This window comes from Lepisosteus platostomus, chromosome 7 (assembly GCF_059453375.1).
Source record: "Lepisosteus platostomus isolate fLepPlt1 chromosome 7, fLepPlt1.hap1, whole genome shotgun sequence".
Classification (NCBI taxonomy): domain Eukaryota; kingdom Metazoa; phylum Chordata; class Actinopteri; order Semionotiformes; family Lepisosteidae; genus Lepisosteus; species Lepisosteus platostomus.
In genome coordinates this window covers 13,724,819-13,747,652 of record NC_142617.1, presented here as the reverse complement: position 1 = coordinate 13,747,652, position 22,834 = coordinate 13,724,819, and the positions used below count along the sequence as shown (strand labels likewise).

General features: G+C 36.3%; 2 protein-coding genes across 2 annotated transcripts; both read left to right on the top strand.

Annotated features, from left to right (window-relative positions):
• Positions 1–6,769, top strand: LOC148658308 (olfactory receptor 51F2-like). The gene is made up of 2 exons (XM_088640477.1): positions 1–970; positions 6,594–6,769. Exons 1-2 carry the CDS (start codon positions 1–3, stop codon positions 6,767–6,769), a joined length of 1,146 nt encoding a protein of 381 aa, XP_088496603.1.
• Positions 6,770–14,639: 7,870 nt separating this feature from the next.
• Positions 14,640–15,722, top strand: LOC148658307 (olfactory receptor 51F2-like). Its single transcript, XM_088641935.1, has one exon. It carries the CDS (start codon positions 14,659–14,661, stop codon positions 15,634–15,636), a length of 978 nt encoding a protein of 325 aa, XP_088498061.1. The 5' UTR covers positions 14,640–14,658; the 3' UTR covers positions 15,637–15,722.
• Positions 15,723–22,834: the final 7,112 nt, after the last annotated feature.

The following is a 22,834-nucleotide window of genomic DNA, read 5'->3' as shown; positions in this document are numbered from 1 at the left end:
ATGAGTTCCTTGAATTCAACACTTCCTCCAAATGTTTCATTAGTTCGACCTCAGTTCTTTTATATCAATGGACTTTCTAATATTCCTTATGTGAAATACTATTACATTTTCTTGTGTTTTGTTTTCACTGTAACACTATTAGGAAACTCTTTCATTATGTTTATTATTTACATAGAACAAAGTCTTCACACCCCAAAGTATATGGCTGTTTTTCATTTAGCTGCAGTTGACACGTGTGGCAGCACAGCTCTCATTCCTAAAATGATCGAGGCTTTTCTGTTTGATTTTCCTTTAATCACATATGAAGCCTGCTTAGCCAATATGTTTTTTGTACATTTATTTCAATTTCTGCAGTCATTTACCGTTGTTTTATTGGCATATGATAGATTTGTTGCTATTTGCTTTCCTCTGAAATATCATTTAATCCTTACTACTGCTGGAATGGGTAAAATGTTAGGTGGAATATGGATTCTAGCAGCTGGGGTAGTAATTGTAGGTGTAGGTTTCATTACCAGATTATCATTCTGCAAATCTATTGTGATAAACAGTTATTTCTGTGATCATGGACCTGTGTATCGTATGTCCTGCAATGACAATTTTCCCAATTATGTAATTACCCAGATCAGTATTATAGTATTGCTCGCTGCACCTTTGACTCTTATTCTCTCTACCTATGCGTGTATAATTTTGGCAGTGCTAAAAATCGCTTCATTGGAGGAACGCATAAAAGCAATGAAAACCTGCACCTCCCATTTAATCTTGGTGGCAATGTTTTACCTTCCGATATCTGCCATCTACATTGCAGCAAACATTACCACTGTTGACCCAAATATCAGGATAATAAGTACATCCTTATCTTCCACCATTCCACCAATGATGAACCCCATCATCTACACAATCAAGACAGAGGAGGTAATGAAAGTAGTGAAAAGGCTTCACAAAAGAAACAAGACAATTAAACCTAAAGTAAGTAGAATCAATTAACAGAATTTGTAGAGTTTGAATATAAGACATTAGTGAAATATCTTCAGGAATGTATAAATAGGATTAATATACTGTATACATTTTGAAGGAATTGAATATGAAACCATGTAATTGTACATGAAATACAATGAGAAATGAATGAAACTCATATTATTTTTAAGTTTTGTATTGACTTGTAGCTCATTCCTTTGAACGTAGCTGCATATAGCTATTATTTTAACAGTTTTGTACATTTCTTTATTTTGTTCTTTGTTCATTGTCATGCAGCACCCTCACTGTTTCTCTATTCTGTTTTGGCTTCTTTGTTGCACTTTATTTATTCAGCTGTATCTGCCTGAACCTTTCTCCTTGTACTGTTTAAGCTTTACACCTATTCTACAAACCTACACATTACTTATTTTGTTCTTCTTACTGTCTTCTCTCCTACTAGTCTCAATCTGTCATCACCCATCGAGACTCTCCTTTTGTGCTAATTCTTTTCTTATTCTGCTATTCTTTTTTCAATGCTCTTTGGTACTGTCACTCTACCAGTGTGACTCTACCAGACTATAGTTGATTTTGTCTTCAGTTTCATCTCTGTGCTATGTACATTTCATAGAAACATTTTTTCAACTTCAAAAGTGTGTCATACTGTACTGTGGACACTATTCCTATTCATTTTAAGCACAACTTTTTTTTACATTTTTCAAAATAAATTTAATATATTATAAATATTATTGTACTATTTTAAAGTATGTACTTCTGCGGTTGATTCTAACATGAATTAAACTGTGATTTGTAAACTTTGGCACACCATTAAATATAGATGCCAATATATAGATATAGGGGTTTCATGCATTTACTTGGACAATTATTAATTGTAGCAGTAAGTCACAAAATGATTCTTCGATGGCTATTAGAAAATCGACCTTGCGGAAGAACTCAGCAACACACGCACACGGATACTAATACACGAGAATACATTTATTACTACATAAAATGTGCCATTCAAAATGCGCAGTAAATCCCCGTACTGCGTGATATTATCTGCAGATTAGGGTGTTATACCACAGTACGTGATTGGCTGGCCAAAATGACCGACAGGCAGCACTCATGGTGCATTGGTTGTTAGTGAAACGATTGCTTCATTTAATCTCTTTACTGTGCATGTTTAAATCCAATTAATATTGAATATTAATATGGCATTTTACAACTAAAGGGAAATGTTGGCAGCTGAGCACAAAAAAACAGGAGCATAATGTCTCTGAACGTCATAAATGATATTAATTTAGGAATATAAACATATTTTGTAAGCGAACAAGTAATAGGTTTATTCCATGCTGAAAAGAGAAGAAAGAAAACACGTTTTGAGTGCGGAGCCTTCTTCAGGTGTGAGACCTCACACCTGACGAAGGCTCCAAGTCGAAACATTGTGTTTTCTTTCTTCTCTTTTCAGCATGGAATAAACCTATTACTTCTTCCTTTGCAGCCTATGCATGCTGATGCAGCTACCCACCTGAAATATTATGTAAGCTATATATGGCAGGTATTGGTAGTTTAAATAAAAAAAACACACCAGTATTCCACTTTATTCATAAACATTTTAAGCATCAAAATCTTTCATTTGGTTACTTACTGTGGTTATTTTGGAAGAGTTTTTATGTGCTTTTTCTGACTGTATTAAGTTTATATATTTTTTAAAAAGTTAAATGTTTTAATCTTTTCTATGAAGACTTGCACTGCTTATCGCAGTAAAAAAAACCTTCTTTGTAGAATTTGATTAATAGGGAATATAATGTGGAATCGCATATCTAAAGAAATTAAGGATTTATTTATTTTTATATAGCTCAAATTATTACCGTAGTCCATTTTCTCTGTAAACATCTGCATCAATTTGATTCATTCACCCGTGATTACTTGGAAACATTTCAACTGTCCTTTACAGTTATAGCTTACGTTATCAAGCAATGTAGTGGTGTAACGGCTTTTGCCTGTGACTCACATGCTGGAGGTTGGGGTTCGAACCCCATCACAGCCTGATCTTTCTTTTAACAAATACACATTTCTTTTAAAAACTACAATAGTAAACATTATGGAAACTATATTAATTTTTTTGGTATTTCTGAAACCCCCTCTGTATTTCCTGTTTTCACAAAGTACATATGCAAATCTTTTCACAGGCGGAAGGATGTCCTTTGCTCTTACCAGAGTACGCCTTGTTGCATTTTTAAGCATCAGTCAAAGCATTGTGAAGTCTGTCAAAATCGTAAAAAATGTTACCAAATATTATTGGTGAAACTGTTACCTGTCCTGGATAAAGTGATTTGAAAATAGGTGGATTTACACGTAAAATAAAAACGTTCCAAATTTAATGTGATACGGAAGATATTATTAATAATAAATGACTTTGGACAGTCTGTAAACTGAAGATTTATGGAGGAGACACATTGTGTCTTTTCTTTCCAGCTTGGAATTTACTTTTACCTACTTGTATATTCCATTGCAGCCACTTCATGTAACACAGCTCTACTTCTCAAAAAGGTTAGGCGTGTTACACCCAGCTGTGTAATGTAATGTAGAATAGACAGTTCTGCCAGTTCTGGGGGATGGGAAAGCATTTTAGCATGTTCTGTTGTCATTGTTGCTGTTTAACATAAGGCAACCAGCAATCAAATGTCCTGTTTTTTCTTAACACTCATTTTCCATGCTGTGGTTTTAAAACTTGAACAAAGACGTACCACATGCAAACAGCACAATGTTGTATAATTTTAAAGCCACTACAGTATAGCTTGTGGGAAATACATTTATTTGTACTGGATCAAAGTTTACTCATTCAAAGCGGCCAACATTACAAATTCCGAGTTAAAAGAAACATGTCAAAATATTTCCAAAATAATCACAGGTGAACGAGTTAAAGGATTCGATAATAATTATGCAATCTAACTGAAAGGACAATTAAATCAACATGAAAAGACTATATATAAATCAGTTAAAAACACTTTTTATGCACGTAGAGTCTTTGAGTCTTAGTGTAAGCTGTAAGTTATTTTTACGTCGTAATTAAACATTTGAAACACTTTAATTTTGTAAACACAACACGCATTACGTACAGAAATAAAATCATGTTTTCTACAGGTGTTAAGCAGATTAGCAGTTTGCTGACAAAATAGCACACCATCCACTAACCGTCCACCACTGCCCAGTGATATAACTTTTATATAAACAAGATCTAGTACCTGGTTCAATTTAAAAAAAAAACGTATTTTGAATTAATCAAATCACAGGTGTGAGTTCATAAAGCCAGAATGATCTACCATCCCTACGTAACACCTGATCATCTACTGTAAAGCTTTCAGTGCTTTGTTTATGTATATTCCAATCGCAACGGGGGCAGGGTGTGTGGAGAAAGGTTTAGGCTGCAATTGAATTGGGGCTCTGTATTCTTCACACCTGAAACATTGTTTCTCTGAATGCTTTTTCTTCCCTCTTAAGCTGAACTTTTGCAGCCTACGCATGCTCATACAGCTCCCTACGTGAATTCTCGTTCTTGATTGAGAAAGCTTTAGAGAAACTTACAACCGATTTTATTTTAAGCAAATTGTAAATATGACGTTTACAATAGCATTTTTATTAATTTTTCACTTAAGCATATGGAGGAGTGTCAGCTGTCAAGGAGAGCTTCCCCCCACAGACTGATAAAGCAATTGGGAAGTGTTAACTATCCAGCTATTGCAAAGGGTAAAAAAATTGCAGCAACCACAAATAACTAAAAAATAAACTTTTTTTTCTCCTGATAGTAACTGTAACAAATTGTTACCTTTCACATTCTTGCGAAACAATCATGATGTTCTCATCCAATCAAAGGTTTTATGTTTTTTTTATTTATTTTGAAACCATGAGCTTGACATGCAGGTGTGAAGTAGAGTTAACAGCTTCAGATTTGAAAGATTATTAATAATATCTTCCGTGTTGCATTAACATTGGAATGTTCTTACAAGTGTAAAAAGAGACAATACACAACCTGTCTCCTCTGTAACTCTTCAGTTTACAGATAAATTCTGTCAGAACCACACAACATAGTCCAATAATACTCTTCTTGTGTCTAATTTCCATGGAGTAACCCTGTTACAAAAGGGAACAGCGCATCGGTCCTTGACTATGATTAAACAGTACATATAATGTCTGGTGGAGTTTCTGCGTTCACTTTTCTGTAATCTGTACAGAACCGTGATGTCTCATCAATGTTTGGTACCAATAAACATTGATGAGACATCAGAGGGCTTCACAGACTTCCTTCTTTGAACTCAACTGCGCCCCAGTAAATAATGTAGTTTATCACCTTTTGCAATGCAATGACAGAGGGGTTAATAAAACAGACCGCCTTCCAATACATATACTGTGACTACTGCATGATTTCTTTAACCATTTCAGCTAAATGAGGGGAATTAAATCAGTCAGAATCTCAGGGTGCCAATTGTAAAAATAACCCTTCTTCCCTACTTTGTTTAACTTAAAGAATTTTGCGAAGAAATCTTTAATCACAAAACCATTACTTAACTCACCCAGATACACAAATTCATGCCAGAGGCAACAACAAGCTTTAATGGTGGACTATTTTTATGTATTCGCTATATAAGAATGAAACCAAAAGTAATACTCTGATGGCGCTTTGAACCATTGGGTGCAGTGCTTTGTCCATTACCACTTAAAGGACAATAAAAGTTTTTTAAAAAGAAACAGATGTCAAAATGTTTCCGAAATGTCCACCTGTGATACGCTAGCTACTTAGTTACACGATTCCATATTAATAAAACTATCAAGTGATGTTAAATCACTCAAACATTGATCTTTTTACAATAACAGCAAGTGGTGTTCTTACTATGTATTCTTAGAAAAGGAAAAAATGTCATAACTTTTTATGAAGTACAGAATATAAGCTTAATAATGTTAGAACAAGCACGTTAAAAACAGAACCCACTCTAAGTTACCAAGTTAAAGACTCTGATGCATAAAATATTTATGATGAAGGTGGAAGGTTGTGTACTTTTGTCCAACTGAGCAATCTTGCTTTTAAAAAATATACAGACTTTTTAATATCTAATGTTTAACATGCTGTAATACACAGTTTAAAATTATTAAAAGCCTAAACAGTATACAACTTAAATTCTTAATTGGAAAGATTGTCAGCAGTGACCAGGATTTGAAACCGGAAGTTTTCTGGCGACAGATCAAATCCTGTGCATAAGACGCTAACCTTTTTTTGCTCCACCTGGCAGTTTTACAAGGTACTATTATCCTAATTAAAAAAATATGTGATACGTTGTGGTATGAAGCTGTATGTTGCCCAATGTCCACCGTGTTTTAACGCGGCGTATCTTGCTCATTTTGAATGGCTGATCTGTATTTAGTCACGAAGACTTACAAATACCAAGAGATACATACATTGAGTATACCATTCATTTATACCGTTTCTTTAGTGAGGTTTTTGATTACAACTTCTACACTAGATACTCAACAGCAAGAACATCACTCATATTAATTAAATTGACATCAACTGGGATTGAGGTAACAAGTGAATTCTCAAGCTGCAATGTAGAAGTTGAACACTCATGCAATTTATGTACATTCAGATCTCCCACGGACACAAAGGAACAGCAACCGGCTGTTGTTGCGTCCAATCGGCGTCCTCTGGCCCGGTGCCAGCCTGGTGCGTCTGGAGGTGTGGGAGAAGGAGTTAGAGATTCCTACTGCAACGCGCTGGCGGTGCCTCTCTGTGGACCTGGCTAGCGAGTCCTGGCTGAACTAGCAGAGTTTGTGGAAATGAAAAGTGACTGCAGGTCTGAGCAAGTCACACTCTTTAGACGGGAAGAAGACTGATTCATTCCAGATGTAGTGCTAGTCCTGAATACCGAGATTCAGCTGTCGACAGTTCCAAACAAAGTTCACTCATTGATCAGGCGAGCACTCACTGTGGGTTATCAGCGGTTCACGAGGCTTGCTGCTGGGCTAACCTCGGGAGGATCCTTTGGTTACTCGCGGGTGACCTCCGGTCTCGACTCTTAAAACAAAGTAAAATCCTGGCACTCAGACAAACTGGCCATCATATGATTGTCCGAGCTGAGTCTGAGAACTTCCTGGAGGCATGCCTTCTGGGCCCTGTGCTGCCTCTTTTATCTGGAGGAACTTCGGTCGTTCATTGGTTGTAAGTTCTGCGTGAATTCAATGTGAGGTTACCCTGCTCTACCAGTTCCTGATTGGCTGATCAAGGTGGAGGATGGGTTACAATGCTCTCTGACCTTAGGGTTGTAAACAACTTGGGATGAGACTCTCCCTTGGAATCTCCCAAACAGAAAAGCGCCAGAGATGACCACTCATTAAGGTGGCTGGAGAATCTTAGCCCTGGGAGCTGTCAGAAAACTCTATCAGACAGAAAAACACCTTAAATCTGAACCACATGGAATGACCTTTCTGTGTCCAGCACCAAAGAGTTGAGGGAGACAGACTGGCAGGGGGGACAGCAAACTTAATTCCAGCATTATTAATAAGTATTGCCGCTATATACCCCCCTTTTGGAAGGTCATGAGGTCCTGATACGTTGTTGTCTTTAGACCAAAACACAGGGTTATGTGATGTCCATTGTATTTTTAAGGAATATCCACATTGTGTCTCGAGAATTCATGCAAAAACCAGCATTGTAAACAAACATTATAAATAACATCCGCTAGTACAGACAATAAGTCACACTCACATGAGAAACTAAGCATCAGTTTATCATAGTACCAGGAGCATGTATAAATAAAGTAGGAGACATTATCTCAGTCTAGTCTTGACACATCAGTAAGTTCACTGTCACTATCTGATACCTCTATAGTAGGCGAATATTTGGGAGAGGTTACTTCCTTTCTTTGACATGCTACCACTCCCTTTGACTCATTCACTCTACCCTGCAACGTCTTTATTTGAGAGTACAGCATCCAGAGTACACTGCAAGTCATGATCCAGCTACCCAGCAGCAACGTTAGAATAACAACGGTTCCTGTTTCCAGTCCCCCTAATGAACCATAAAAACTGTGTTGGGCACCTACCAGGGTGGTTTGGAGGTCTGTTCCATTAAAAGCAAACTCAACTACCTGTACCTCTTCAAGGCTTACTGTCTCTTGGATTTTACCATCCAATTCAACAGTGTGGCCCCTGAAGGCATCCACAACCTCAAGTTTGGTCTCATATCATTCTGGTTCTAGATGGTACAGTGTTAAGTCACCAAGATGCACTATGGCCTTCTCGGGAACTGTTTGATTTGGGCAGCTGCATTTTGGTAGCTGACCAGCCATTTACTTCCCACTTGCTCTCCATGGGTTTCATTAACCTCCCTCTTCTCATTATAGTAGCTTTACACCCTTCAGTGGTGGATCATTTAGACACAGCCAATGGATAGCTTATGTAGACATACCCATCTCAAGATATGGAATCGAATACCAACTTTGATCGTCTTCTGGATGCCCTACGAGCTGTGGGGTGGTTAACGTCACATGCACCTCTACTGAGAAGAGTGGGATCAAGTGGGTTGGGATTTGTCCCACGGCTAGACTGGCTACAGTGGCACTAATCTCCCTAAACAGGTCTTGCGTCTACATTCTGACCTTTTGTACACAAGCGTAAAATTTGAGATTTGCATTCTCTTTGCAACCCTTATAATTTCGTCCTGCGTGTCTATAATATGTGCGTCTAAGTCTCTCGTAATATTAGCAAGGGGACTCGGCTCTCTCGTGCTTAACGTGATGGTGAATAAACGCACCCTAGTCTTGGATCACCGCTCCTCAAAGTCATTACAGACCTCTTTTGTCTGCCTAACCACCTTCTGGCGTTCTGGTGCACCATGGCTGCCATCGCATCATCTAGGTGGATGCTGCACATTGGTGGTGGTGGTGGAAGGGAGTCTCCATTAACTGTAAAGCACTTTGAGTGGAGTGTCCAGAAATGCGTAATATAAAGTGTAAGCAATTATTATTATTATAACCATTCACTCATGTACGGCTCTGCTGGTAATTTCTCTCACCAGCAACGCTTTCTCCTGTTCCGTAGTGTCTGGCATAAACTGCAGTGTGTACCTGAGCTGATCGATGTAACTCTCGACATTATTCCCTGACACGGTGGGCTCAAATCTCTCTATTTCCTTCGCTAGTGGTCTCAGCGAGTGGAGGTTTATTTTCTTAGCTTCTCCACTGATGGAGAGATGGCAGAGATCATGGTTGGGGGGCCTACGCATTAATTGACTCGCACTAGCGTCTCATTTGGGGCTCGGCGTTCTACCCGACAATGACCCAGTTACAGATCCTGGCCGGGAGAACTCTCTCAGGCAGAGCCCTTAGCTTGAGCGAGCACTCCGTACTACTTCACGGTAAGGAACGCCTGCACTGTAATTGCTGTGCTCCACGCAGGGCAGCATCCAGTTCCTGTCCAAGCAAGTCTTTATCTTCACCGACACGCAACAAGTCCTCATGTATTTTATGGTTACGTTCGTATAAACTCTCCAATTACCTTTCTTTTCCATGCGGGCTAGGCCTTCTCAGCGACAGCTTTCTCAACAGACAAGTCCTCTATTTTCGCTGAAACCTCTTGTTGGCTTTCACATTGATTATGTCTAACAACTCAACTTGCTCAGACCTATATCTCTCAAGTTTACCCTGAAGCTTTTGGAACTTCGATAACTCGAGCAAAGTCAATTCAAGCTGTTTAGCGAGGTTCAAAGTGAAATTAGATACAATCTGCATTGCATTCACAGAACCTCCCACAATGAGCTGGTTTGTCAAAATTCTATTTCTCAATACTGTCTCAGTAGTCAGGATTGTCATTGCTAGAGAGAGAGCTTATGAGCAACTCTAATTCAGATGTCTTAACAGCCATCATTTTTCCTCAGGAAAAACCTTTTTAAGAGTATTACTTTTAAGTACGAAACCACAGTTCTACCACAGAGCACCACAATATCAAATACGCAACCAACACAATAGATCTCAAGAGGTCACAAAAATTAAGCACTGCACTATGGCTTAGAGAGCAAGGGGGAACTTTTTTTTCTCTCGGCTTTCAGCACACTCAGTATTGTCGTGCACAGAAGCTGCAGCGTTTTTTTTGCTGAATTACTCCACCTGATCGACTCAGTCCGCACACAGGGCCAACACAAATAAAGGAAGGGGTAATGTAAATGTAAATGTTGGGCAACATTCAACTGCTGAACACTACATTGTCTGCAATTTTTCTCATGTTCAGTGTTTTGTACTTGCTACGGTCAGAGGTCTCTCTCCAGTGCCCTCTGGAAGTGTTACTCTACTAGAGTATAATTATTCATCTTCGTCTCCCTGCTGACTTTTTATCTTTCACAGAAACCTTGATCTCCTGCTTTTATTTCTGCTTTACAGGTGTTGTATGTACTGTAACATGGACCCTATTTCTTTTCTGTAAAAGCTATCATATTAATACGATATATTGAATAATAATAAATACATAAATAGAAACTAATACCAATTTTATTGTGTGATTTAATATACATGATTTTGTATTTGGAGATGTTTCATTGCAAATTGAAATGAATCTTTATGTTCTTTGTTATTTTTACTTTTACAAAGGGAATATCATTGTGTTAATTTGCCAATAGGTGGTTGAAATCATAAATATCTTCAAATGATAACATTAATTGTTCAGCACTATTCCTGTTTTAGCATTATATTTATTAAATTGAATGAGCAACTGCATAATAGCTATTATTTCTAACTCCCACTTTAAACCACTTTTCTTCATAACTGCATTATAGAAGAATAAACTCTACTGCTTTTATAGATTAATACAATTAACAGTCTACGATTTTTAGAGATATCTCTACGAATCTCTAAGAAATGTACAATATGAACCTCGAATATCCAAACAGACCCAATCAAAGCTGACACACATAATGCCATCAATCAAGAAATTTACTTCAGTGTTTTGGGTGTTTCTTAAATTATGTGTGGATGTAGAACTGTCGTTTCCTAAGCCTAGAAAATTAATAACACACACTAAAATATGAAGTATACAATCCCTTTGTAATGGTCTTCCAGACATTTTATTTGGAATTTAATTCACCAAATGAAAGACTATTTGTAATATTGCAATGTCTATTGTTAAGACAAGCATATTTGACTTTAGAGATAATTCTGTGAATTAAATTGTTGGAAATAATAGTTAAATCATGTTTTATTGAAATACTGGGGGCAGTAGATTGAAATATGTATAGTCTGTACCGTAATTACTGTATATAGTAAAGTAATACTGTTAAGTTGTTTAACATACAGTACATGCATTTAATAAAGAAGTCGATTATAACTTTAATTTTGTGAAGCTATTCAACAACACCCTTAATGTAAACCATGCTGCACAAATTCTATAACTCCCAAATCTAACTTGTGTTCAGTAATTCAGCAATAGCATGTGATTGTGATCATAATGTAGCTATATAGGTATGTGACCTCTATATATAGTTAGGTGATTACTGTTTGATTACTTTTGAGTTCCTTTTCAAAGGTTAAATAAAATTCTACTTAGATGAGCATCCTGCTTAGCTCTAGTCTTTCTAGCTTAAAATTGTGAGCAAATCTTTCACTGGAGAAAATAAAAAAATGAGCAAACTGTAGAATAACACTGTTTTTTGTAATATCACTAAAAAATAGAGAATTGATATTTTCATTACAGATAAAAGAAAACTATGGTGAAGAAAGACGTGTTCTCTGAACTTTTAACTGACCCTGAACTTTTATGTTCAACCTCAGTTCTTTTTATAGCAGTGACTTTTCAAACAGTGCATGGAAAACACCTCTCTAATTTATTTTCCTTTGTTTATATCATAACTCTTCTGCCACATCTCCTTACTGTGTCTGGAAGAAGAACAAAACAACAACAACAATGTGAATAACAAACAATAACCCCATACCTCTCATTTTTTCCTAAGTTCTTGTCCATGCCAAGGAAGAAACCTTTCTACCTCCACAGACACAGATGACCCCAACAATAACTCCACCTGACCACAATCCAAATGAACAGAAAAGCAGAAAATAGAGCTTGAAGTCTGATGTTGAGTTTCTCACAGTGCAGTGTATGAAACACGACACCAGACCGATTTTTCTTTGACACAAATGTATAGAATTGAATGTAATTCATATGTGTGTGTGGGTGTGGGGTGGGGGGATAAGATGGAGAGATGGAGGAGTATATTTTTACAGATATATGCTCCTTTGGACATTAGTCAGTTGCATGCATCTTTTTAAATTTATATCAATTATTCCTAGTATGGTATTTAAATTAGTTAAATTACATAATACAGTCAGGTACAGTTGATAAACAGGTAGGTAGGTTACAAGCAGAATCGTAGCTATTGGTGAAATATTCACAGACAACAGGGCAGACAGGTATGAAAGGAGATTGCATAGTACCCTCAAACATAATGAGATATTAGCAGGAAATAATTAATGTGTGATACTGAGTATTTTTCTTTTTATGCTGATGGCGACAAAAAGTCAGATAAGAGATATGCTTGTGGGGAGGGGCACTGACAAAAGCGTGGATGAGCTAGAACATGCTTATGACATGACTCAGACCTGACCTTGAAATGTTTGGGCTGTGTGCCAGAGGGTCTTGATAGACAAACAGATGCAATTAAAACTATACGGGTTTTGAAAAAGTTTTTATATCTATAATGGTCATGGTGATCCAAAAAACTGACAAATACCACCAGTTCTCATCAGATGTTAAATGTCTCTGTGCTATTCTGCTTAAATACGTTTTCTCCATGAAACAATCAATCTAAAAGCTTCTATAATAAGTACTAATATTTGCTTACACAGTCGTTAAGTTCATTATACACAGAAACTGTTAAAGTTTATAAAGCGGTAAGTTCAGCAGTGTCATATTTTTTGGTATTTGATCTAGTTTGATAAACAAGCAATCAAGTATTGTACACAGTGCCATATAATTAAATGAGTCATGTTTACCTCTCTGTGGAGCACAGGCAGAGCAACAGTACAGACTGCTGCCTAACACATTCCCAAGTTGATTGTGTTGATACAACATTTTCTTTATAAAAGGAACTAGTTTCTCACCAATCGTACTTGTATGCTTTGATGCACAGTCATTTACAATACTTAAACATGTTTTAATATTTTCTTTCTTTCATGCGAACCAAATAGGAAATTACAAGAACACGGTGAGCATTAAATACAACATTATAGAGAACATCACAGAAAGCTCTATAGAATTATACTGTAGTGAGTATAAGTACCTTTGTTATTTGTTAGTGTTATATTTCTATTTATTCAGTGAAATGAATTGCATTTCTTTATTAAAAATAAACTTTACAGTTGAGGAACTTTTAAAGCTCAATTGTTTCTGTATGTGTACCCATAAGAAAAAAAATGCTTATGTTAAAGCACAAGATGTATATATTTTTCAACAAAACCCAAATGAAGACACAAGTGATATTTGTTTCTTTTACCACAGTACTTCAGTTTCATCATCTTTTTATATGTGCTACTGGCATTTTTGGTGAGTAATGGATTTTTGTTTTTTAATTTATAAAATATTTTATGACCTGTAATTACATTTTGAAAAAGGTTATACCGAAATAATATTATATTAGTGTTTAAATTAATTGAAAGAATATACAATATCATTTAGAAAACATGCTGTATCTCTTAGTTGTTAGGTACTAATGAAAGTTACAGTAGATTTTCTATTTAATGTGCCCATAGAGAAGTCTAAAATTTTGCAGGTTATTTTTGTTAAGGCTATTAGAAGTGGCAACAACAACAATAATAAAGCACCGAATACAGTTTTGTTTATATGTTATATATTGATTAAAATGCACACAATACAATACTGATTATAATGTCAATGAAGTAATAATTTGCAGGAAAAGGTAATTGTTCTATTATGCAGTTACAGTATGTAACAATTTGTTAGAATGTATTTTTACTTCTGTTATATACAGTATCTATGGTGAACATTTTTTCAAATTATTTGAATTTCATGTTTAGGACGTTATAATTTGACTTGTTATAGGAAATGATTTTTTTATATTCAAAGCTCAATAAATGGCAAAACCTTTTAACATGATCTATAAAACATATTTGATTTATATTGTAATACAACAATTACTGACACTGTCATTGTTATGCGTGTGAATAACATCTGCAAAATGCACAATATTACAATTAATAAAATTTAAAATAAACAACACTCCAAAGATACTATAGCTTCTCAGCCCATTAGAGCATAATAAATAACTTAATCTTTATTATGTAGGGGATAATCAACATTTTGATTTAGATTAGTGTTTGTGTAGATTATTCTTAAATGACTGGAAAGGACTGGATCCTTTGATTAACTACTAACTACCAAAAGCACTGGATAGGCGAAATGCTGTCCTCAAATTTGTAACTATACAGTATGTCCTTACAACTTAATAGTTAGAAATCTCTTTCCTTACATAAAAAATTAAATACATTTTGGGGTTTGAACTGTAATGTTGTGGTTGAAATTCCTTCTCACCTGAAAAAAGGTTGGACAGTCATGCTATAGGCACATTTTTATTTGATTTATTTTAACAATTAATATGGTTATGACTTTTGTTATTACAGACAAAGAAGGACAGAGAGAAGAAAGAAGTCTACCATGAGCACCTTAAATTCAGTGATGTCTGCAAATGCCACGTTTGTTCGGCCTCAGTTTTTTTATATTAATGGGTTTTCTGGCATTCCCCACGCACAGTACTACTATGTTTTCTTGTGTTTTGTTTATGCTGTAACAGTACTAGCAAATTCCTTCATTTTGTTCATCATATACATAGAGCAAAGTCTTCACACACCAAAGTATATGGCTGTTTTTAATTTGGCTGTAGTTGATATGTGTGGCAGCACAGCACTTATTCCTAAGATGATAGAAACCTTTGTCTTTGATTCTCAGTTCATCACATATGAAGCTTGTGTAGCCAATATGTTTTTTGTACATCTCTTTACTTTCCTAGAGTCACTTACTCTAGTTGTATTGGCCTATGACAGATTTGTTGCTATTTGCTTTCCCCTGAAATATCACATTGTCATCACTAATTGCCAAATGGCTGTGATTCTTGCTGTTGTATGGTTTCTCACATCAGGTTTAGTGATTACATCTGTGGGTTTAATTACCACACTCTCATTCTGTAAAACCATTGTGATTGACAGCTATTTTTGTGATCATGGACCTATGTATCGTATGGCCTGTAATAATAACTTCCCAAGTTACATAATGGCAAAAATTGCTATCACAGTTTTGCTTTTTGCACCACTTGTTCTAATTCTGTTATCTTATGTTTGCATTATATTTGCTTTGCTGAAAATTGCATCAGGTGAGCAACGCCTGAAAGCCATGAAAACCTGCACCTCTCACCTACTCTTAGTTACAGTTTTCTATCTTCCAATATCAGCCACATATATTGCTGCAATCATGTCCACTCTTCACCCAAATACCAGAATAATAAGTACATCCCTGTCTTCCACCATTCCACCAATGCTGAATCCCATCATTTACACAATCAAAACAGAGGAGGTTATGACAGCAATTAAAAAACTTTATAAAAGAAACAAGACCATCACTGCTACCAATTATAAATGATTTTATGGAACTAACAAAAGAATAAGTAATGTTTCAATATGTTGTATACTGTATCTTGTCCAATTTAGTAATGACAACACAGATTAGATGGAACACAAAGGCTGTAATTTCTGTGAACGAACCTGTTGCTTAATTATTATTTAAATAATGAATTATTCTTTAATGATTAATAATTAATTATTATAGGTGAAGTAGAGTTTAATAAGTACAGTATCTAGATAATTATAAAATAGCTCATGCCCTGTGTAGTACAAACCTTTGTATTCAATTTCTATAAAACATTATTATTGATGCTTAAGAGATTAAATATATTGCATAATTAAAGTTGTACAATGGTTATATTAGTCTTCTTCATTTTAGCGTTAATCCCGCATCGGCAGGTTCCACTTGTCGGCACGCACGTCACTATTTGGCGCGGTCATAGGTGTCTTCCGGGGTGACGTTCACTTTCCACGTCTTCTGTGATCCGATCCATCCACCGCTTCTTGGGCCACCCTCGCAGCCGTCGACCCCGCGGGCTCAGTCGCATCTCTGTCCGTGCCACCGTGTGCTCGGCACTTACAATGGTTATATTAGTATATAATATAAATGTATAATTAATATACATATTATCTGTTTGCATCATGCAATGTCTATATGGCTTTTTAAAACTACGCTCTATGTGAGATTAGATGCTAATTGAAAGTCTGCTTAAATTTTTTCTGAGGAGGTGTATCACATTGTAATATCTCATCACACATATTGTATTCTATATTTGGTATATCTTATGCTGATTTCTTACTATTTAATATATTGCATATTACTTTTAATTGTACTTTTAATTATATTGGTATACAATACACAGTGTGTGACTGGAAACTCCGTTTCCAGATCACCTGGCACTCGTGAGGTAGCCACATGAACACATACACACATACGTAAACATTTCACTATCTAAACAAAGGCAATAATGCTGGTTTTCAATATAAACACACTAGTCTGGAATTACAGGGATAGCTTTGCTTGCTCTGTGGGAGCACACACAGAGTAAAGTAAGCTTGTTCCATGTACTATCAAATGTAATCATTAACTTAAACCAAACACCTGTTTTCCTTTGTTTTAGAAGTGAAATGAACTGAATTGGTAATCAACTCAAGCATCTCAAATAAATAAGCTGTTTGGATTTCTCACTGGTAAAATGGTTTGCCTTACAAATCTATAGGACCCAAACTTTGGCATGGCAACAGGGGCTGGTTTAGTAGTGCCTGTTTCAGGATTGCGCATGCGTGGATTGAATTGTACGAAGATACCATTAAAAGGGGGTAGTATTTGCTCAAACAACAGTTATGTACATAAAAGGAGTATGATATTTTATTTTGGATAATATGTTCATTGTTTAATTGTGTATTTGATGTAGAAATGTTTATATCAGAATTCTGATTATTATTTTGTCAAATTATTTTTTGTGCTTTATAGTGGAATATTCTAGGGGGAGGAGTTTAAGCTAGAAAAGGAGCTCTTCAAGTTAGGAGGGGGGAGTTAAGAGAAAGTGGATTGTGGGGGTGGAATTGGAGCTGCCTGCAACAATCTTGTGGTTTTTTTTGTACAGTAATTAATGTATATATATTTTGTATTGTAGCTTTGTGTTGTTTATTTTCTGGTTAGTTTGTGGTTTTCACTTTGTTTTTTTTTGGGTGTGGACTTTGGGAACGTAGTTCCTCATAATAAACAACATTGCACAACTTTGCAATTGTGGCTGTGCCATCGTTATTGTTATCTTCTATCTACACCTCTAAACTCTGCAAGGAGGAGACTGTGACACAGTGCTTTGCAAAAGCATACAACCCTTTCAAATTATGTCCCATTATGTTGACTTACAATGTAATGCATACATTTTAAGTAAACTATTTAAATCAAAACTTGAATGCCCAAACTGAACACATTCATGAGGGAAAGGAGTTAAATTTGGCCTTTGCAAAACTTGTTAATTACATAAGTACTTACCCCTTTACTAGTTCAGGTGCACAGAATTACTTAGATAATTCTTGACTGGCCTCTGTCTTTTTATAATAGTGACACAATATTATCCCTAATGTCAATATTAAATCAATAATAGTGATTTGTCTTCTCACCTTCATCGGATATCCTTCATATCTGCCTAAAGACTGAGCAATTTGAACTATCCTTCCCTTTTCATATCTCCCTCTTTAGCACAGCGCTACGCCCAGCCATTCATGTTTGCTCAGCTGCCCCCAATTGGGCTACAGCTCAGTCTGTGCCAAATCTGGGACCCTCCTTCTACATGTTCACTCCTCTGTGCATTAATGGGCCTCCTTCCCAGACATACAGTATAGCCATAGGATGCATTAAAAAAATACCTTTCAATTTCAGTATATAATGAAACTACCTAGATGTTTCACCTGGTCTTCTATCTTAAACCTATTCTTTACACAGCAGCTTGGGTTCCCTGCTGCCCATACCATTTTATGCAATCACACTTTTCCGAAACTGAGGACCTCTAACACGAGTTCTTCTCTTTAAGACTTTACATTCCAGTATCTTCTTTATGCTGCATCACCTTCTGAAGCATCACATCCTGAGCTTTCTACTCATCCCTTGCTTCAAATCTTTTTTTTTGCCAAAAAACCTTCTGGCAATTACTTTAAACTCAGTTAACCATTCCTCTTAAAATTGACTTTTAGTGATTTGCCAATGATCCTTACACCAACCCAGAAGTTGCTATGTTGAAGAAAAGTGATTTGTTTACTAAAGCACACAGTGGACCACAGCATCCTGCAGATATGGCTGATTTAAGGGAAGAGTAATGAAACAAAGCCAGAAAAGTACCCTTTGGTGTACCCATCGATGGTCTGTGCAGACACTGGGGATAGCAGTTATTGTATGGTTGTTCAATGTTTACAACTCTTTGTAAGTCAATCACTATGCAATTGATTGATGCTGTATTTCTGGACAAGTGTAGTACGACTACATTTTCTATTAAGGTCTGATATCCTAGTGTTATGTCCCTGTGTGTGTCTGTATGTTTTACTTAAATGAATATTTGAAAATGATAATAAATGTTCTATTAAAGTCTAGTATTGTAGTATTATGTCCCTGTGTGTGTCTGTATGTTTTGTTTTTTCTTCCACTTCCTGTATTCAGGTACCCCCCGAGTTGGTCCATCATTACACCATTGCTGCAGCAGTGACATCATTATCATCTCTACACCCGGCCAATTAGAACCGAAGATCTACAGTTTAAATAACAGAAAAGGTTAGACTCCATTTGCTTTTCCATTCAACTTCGTTCAGCTTTCAGCTCAACTTCGGTCAGCTCTTGGCTTCGGTCAGCTTTCGGCTCATCTTTTGGTTAGCTTTTCGGCTTGTGTTCGCATTTACTCACTAGGGTTTGTGTTAGTTCATTTTAGCTTCCGCTTCATTCGTTTGTTTGTTTTGATTACCTGTGTTTTGTTATTATCTTGCCCGCACCTGTTACTTTCCTTTTTACCCTGCTTGTGCTCGTTTTGTTACCCTATACCTTGCTCGTGTATTTTCTTCAGTATTACCAATTTTCCCATAATCGTGCAATTGGTTCACTCGTGTCACGTTATTGATAACTGTGAACTTATTGTACACCAGGAGAAAAGGTAAAGGTAAGGTCGTCGGGTTACATTGTGCACATGTAGGTTTGTTTTCTGTCTAGATACACTAGGTTAGGGGCATGTGTATTTTGGTTCTCGTTAGTTCACTGTGGGGAAGTTAGGGCGCATGAAGATGCCCTATTTTATTTTATTTTTATTTGGGTTAGTTAGGTTAGTCCTCACTGTATTAGCTACATCCGTTTGGTTTGGTTTTTTTCTTTCCTCTGGCACCACTCAAGGTTTTATTCTCTGTGTTCTTTATGTCCTGTAGTACATACCAGTCACTTACTGTATTCACTTTTTTACTTTGTAATAGATAAAGTACAGAAATACTGGGTATATATTTTGTAAGTCTCATGCCATTAGGCCTGTGGATTTTATAACTTTTTTTAGATTTCTAAGGCACTTTTTTTCCTTTGGAGAAGTCATTAAACTTGTTAGCAGCTACGTACGGTAATCTCTAGGCCTGACACTAGGTCTGTTATATTGATTAAACTACAGAATATTTTCCAGCATTTCTTCTTATAGTTTTCTACTTCAAAAAGCTGTATAGTTAAGCCATGTTTTTGATTTTATTCTCCAGATGACTTTTAATTCTGGGTTTGACATTCAACCTACTTTCACTAATTTTCTTGCAAATACTTTCAAAGCATCCCATTGGTAAATCAGCCTTATCTCTGTGGAATACTGTTAACATCACTGCAGGGGCAGTTCTAGGGTGCATCCCCATGTTAATTGAACTGCATAGTAACATGCTTATAAAAATCAGACAATTTGTACCATTGTCAGAAATTTGATTTCTGAGGAATCAGTTAAGGAGTTAAATTCAACATGATTTCACACTTTTTTCCATAGAAACAAACAGTATTGTATAGGAAAATAAAAAAACAAATTGGGTGAGTATTACATTTATACTTTTTTATGCATATATAGATATGTTTATATTTTCCTGTATTTTAACTGAATCAAAAATATATATTATTTTTACTAAGGTTTAAAAACAAAATCAAATAGATCACAAATAAATCATCATCAAACACTCATTTCACAGTGCAAGGAATAGCAGTCTTACATAATACAAATATTTTAACCTTTTGTCAATACTAGCCATGAAAGCTGTACCTCTGTTAGTCTTTGATTTGCATGGAATAGACTACAAATTTTACCATTTTGCTATCCAAACTTCATTTGATTAATGCCTATAAAGAGCTTGAGAGACGGGTCGAGTTGACATTGGAAGCTTGCCACGCCCGGACTGTTACACCAATGCATTAGCATGTTAAAGCGATTTAATTGAGGAGCCTAGCTTTCTTAACTAGTAAGTACTGTACTTCCTACTTTGAAAATACCTGTGAAACTGGTTTAATTCGTCACAGCCAGCACTCCCGCAGAGAGGGGTGTTGTACTCGTTAATGTCTTAGCACAAAGCAGAAACTTCTTGTATTTTCCGATGACATACAAGTGGAAAGATTACAGATTTTAATTGTCTTTTTTCTGAACCAGGGAGAATCTGATCATTTTTCTCTATAACAATAATAAAAAACTTTATTTTACATATCACCTTTAAAAGTGGCATCTCAAAACAATACAGTAGATGTAAACAACAGATTACAAAGTAAATACCCAGACAAACGCAAACGCGTTTTTAATAAGATGCTTGTATTCGTTCATTATCCGACGATCTCAGGAAGACTAATGGGGGTCTGGTTTTTTTTCTGGAAAACCATAACTCTGGTCTTGTCCAGATTGACTGTCAGCACTCAGGTCTGACAGTGCTGCTCCAGCAGCACCAGGTTCTGCGGCAGCCTCTGTTCTGTGGGCGACAGCAGGACCAGGTCGTCTGCAAAGAGCAGGAATTTCTGTAATTAATGCAGATCAGTAAATCAAGGGACAAAACAGTTATTGCGCCCGGCTCCTCAGTGGGCTTTGACGTGCTAATGCGTTGGTTTAACAGTCCGGGTGTGGCAAGCCTCTAATGTCTCCCGACTTCGGCAAAAGGCACCTGTGTGGAGACTTTTCGGCAGCAGCGGGAGCAGTACGACGCATTACTGGGGAGGATTGGGAGGGTAGAGACACTCCTGAAAATGCAGACTTTTGTCGATGGAAAACGGTGTGTGTGTCTCTCTCTGCTGGATGTCCCTCTCACTCTCTGCTGAATGAATAAAAGCATTTTATTAAAAACGCGTTTGCGTTTTCTGGTATTTACTTTGGTCCCTTTTAACTGTTTTTCCATCTTCTTTATTGCTTTGAGATGCTACTTTTAAAGGTGATATGTAAAATAATGTCTTTTATTATTGTTATAGAGAAACATGATCAGATTTTCCCCGGTTCAGAAAAAAAGATCTAAAGTGCTACACCTAACTTTCTTAATTCGATGTATTTAAAGCAGTGAACTACTGTAGGTGTAACATAACATTCAGAAATACAATCGAGAATAGTTTTGTGGTGTTTGTATAGATGAAACGTTCCTAAAACGTATAACGTAACAAAATTAAAGACGATTAAAATCTGTAATCTTTCCACTTGTACTGTATGTCATCGGAAAATACAAGAAGTTTCTGCTTTGTGTAAGGATGGTATCAAAAAGTAATCTAAGTGGTGAGAAAGCTGTGCTCAATGTATTTAAGGGACTTAAAAGTAAAAGGAGATGCTTCATATTGTTTGACTAATTTTAAAATCTAAGTTATAAATGCAGACGCTCCCTCGGTGCCGCGCCGGGTGTAAATATCAAAATATACATTTGTCTCGGGCAGAGGCCGAAGAGTGGACTGGCTGGTGTGTGCGGGGAAGAGCAGGACAGGAGTGAAAGTGGTCAGGGCGGGGTTTAGGAAGGCGTACAGTCTGGGCAGGTATAGATTACACTTTTCTAAAACGTATTTGAAAAATAAAAACGATTACAATCTAATCCTTCCACGTTTGATCCCAAAATCCCAAGAAAAATAAATCTAAACGGGTAGAAAGCTATGCTGAAAGTTTACTAAGATACTTAGAAGAGAAAGATAATGTATCAATTTATGTTGCATTAATCTGATTATGATAAAAAAAACACATATAATTAAACACGCGTTTGTGATTTAAATCAAAACACGATTTAAATCAATACAAATGTTTATATTGTAACGCATACTGTCCAGCCTCCATTTCTCTATAAAAATTTACTCTATTACAAATTTACAATTTGTTGATAATAGAAATGTTAGGTTCTCTAAAGCTTTGTGATAGTTGACCCACCCAGGCAGCAAAAGATCAGCTGCACTTGTAAGATGCGACACCGAAGATATGATTAATAACCTTTTAAATCTGAAGGGAGATCTGAAGGAATCCCCCCCCCCACACACACAATAGAAGCAGGAAGCGGACGCAGGGACCGTTGTCAGAAGGGAAGAAAGCGACTATTCATTGCTATCAAAAATGACTTAGAATCGATCATGTTGTGATATTTTGAAATATAAAAGTCAATTGATTGTCCATAATATTGCTATTCTATTTTTTCGAAGAAATGTTTGTTAAAAGAAAAGTCCAGCACCAGCTGGATTTGAACACACAACCCATGTGTTGGTAATCAGGCACGTAGACCAG

Excerpts from the sequence above, each read along its gene's own strand:
- LOC148658308 (XM_088640477.1), top strand. The coding sequence starts at position 1 with ATGAGTTCCTTGAATTCAACACTTCCTCCAAATGTTTCATTAGTTCGA. Across the intron at positions 971-6,593 it reads GACAATTAAACCTAAAGTAA|ATCTCCCACGGACACAAAGG; the intron begins GTAGAATCAATT and ends ATGTACATTCAG.
- LOC148658307 (XM_088641935.1), top strand. The coding sequence starts at position 14,659 with ATGAGCACCTTAAATTCAGTGATGTCTGCAAATGCCACGTTTGTTCGG.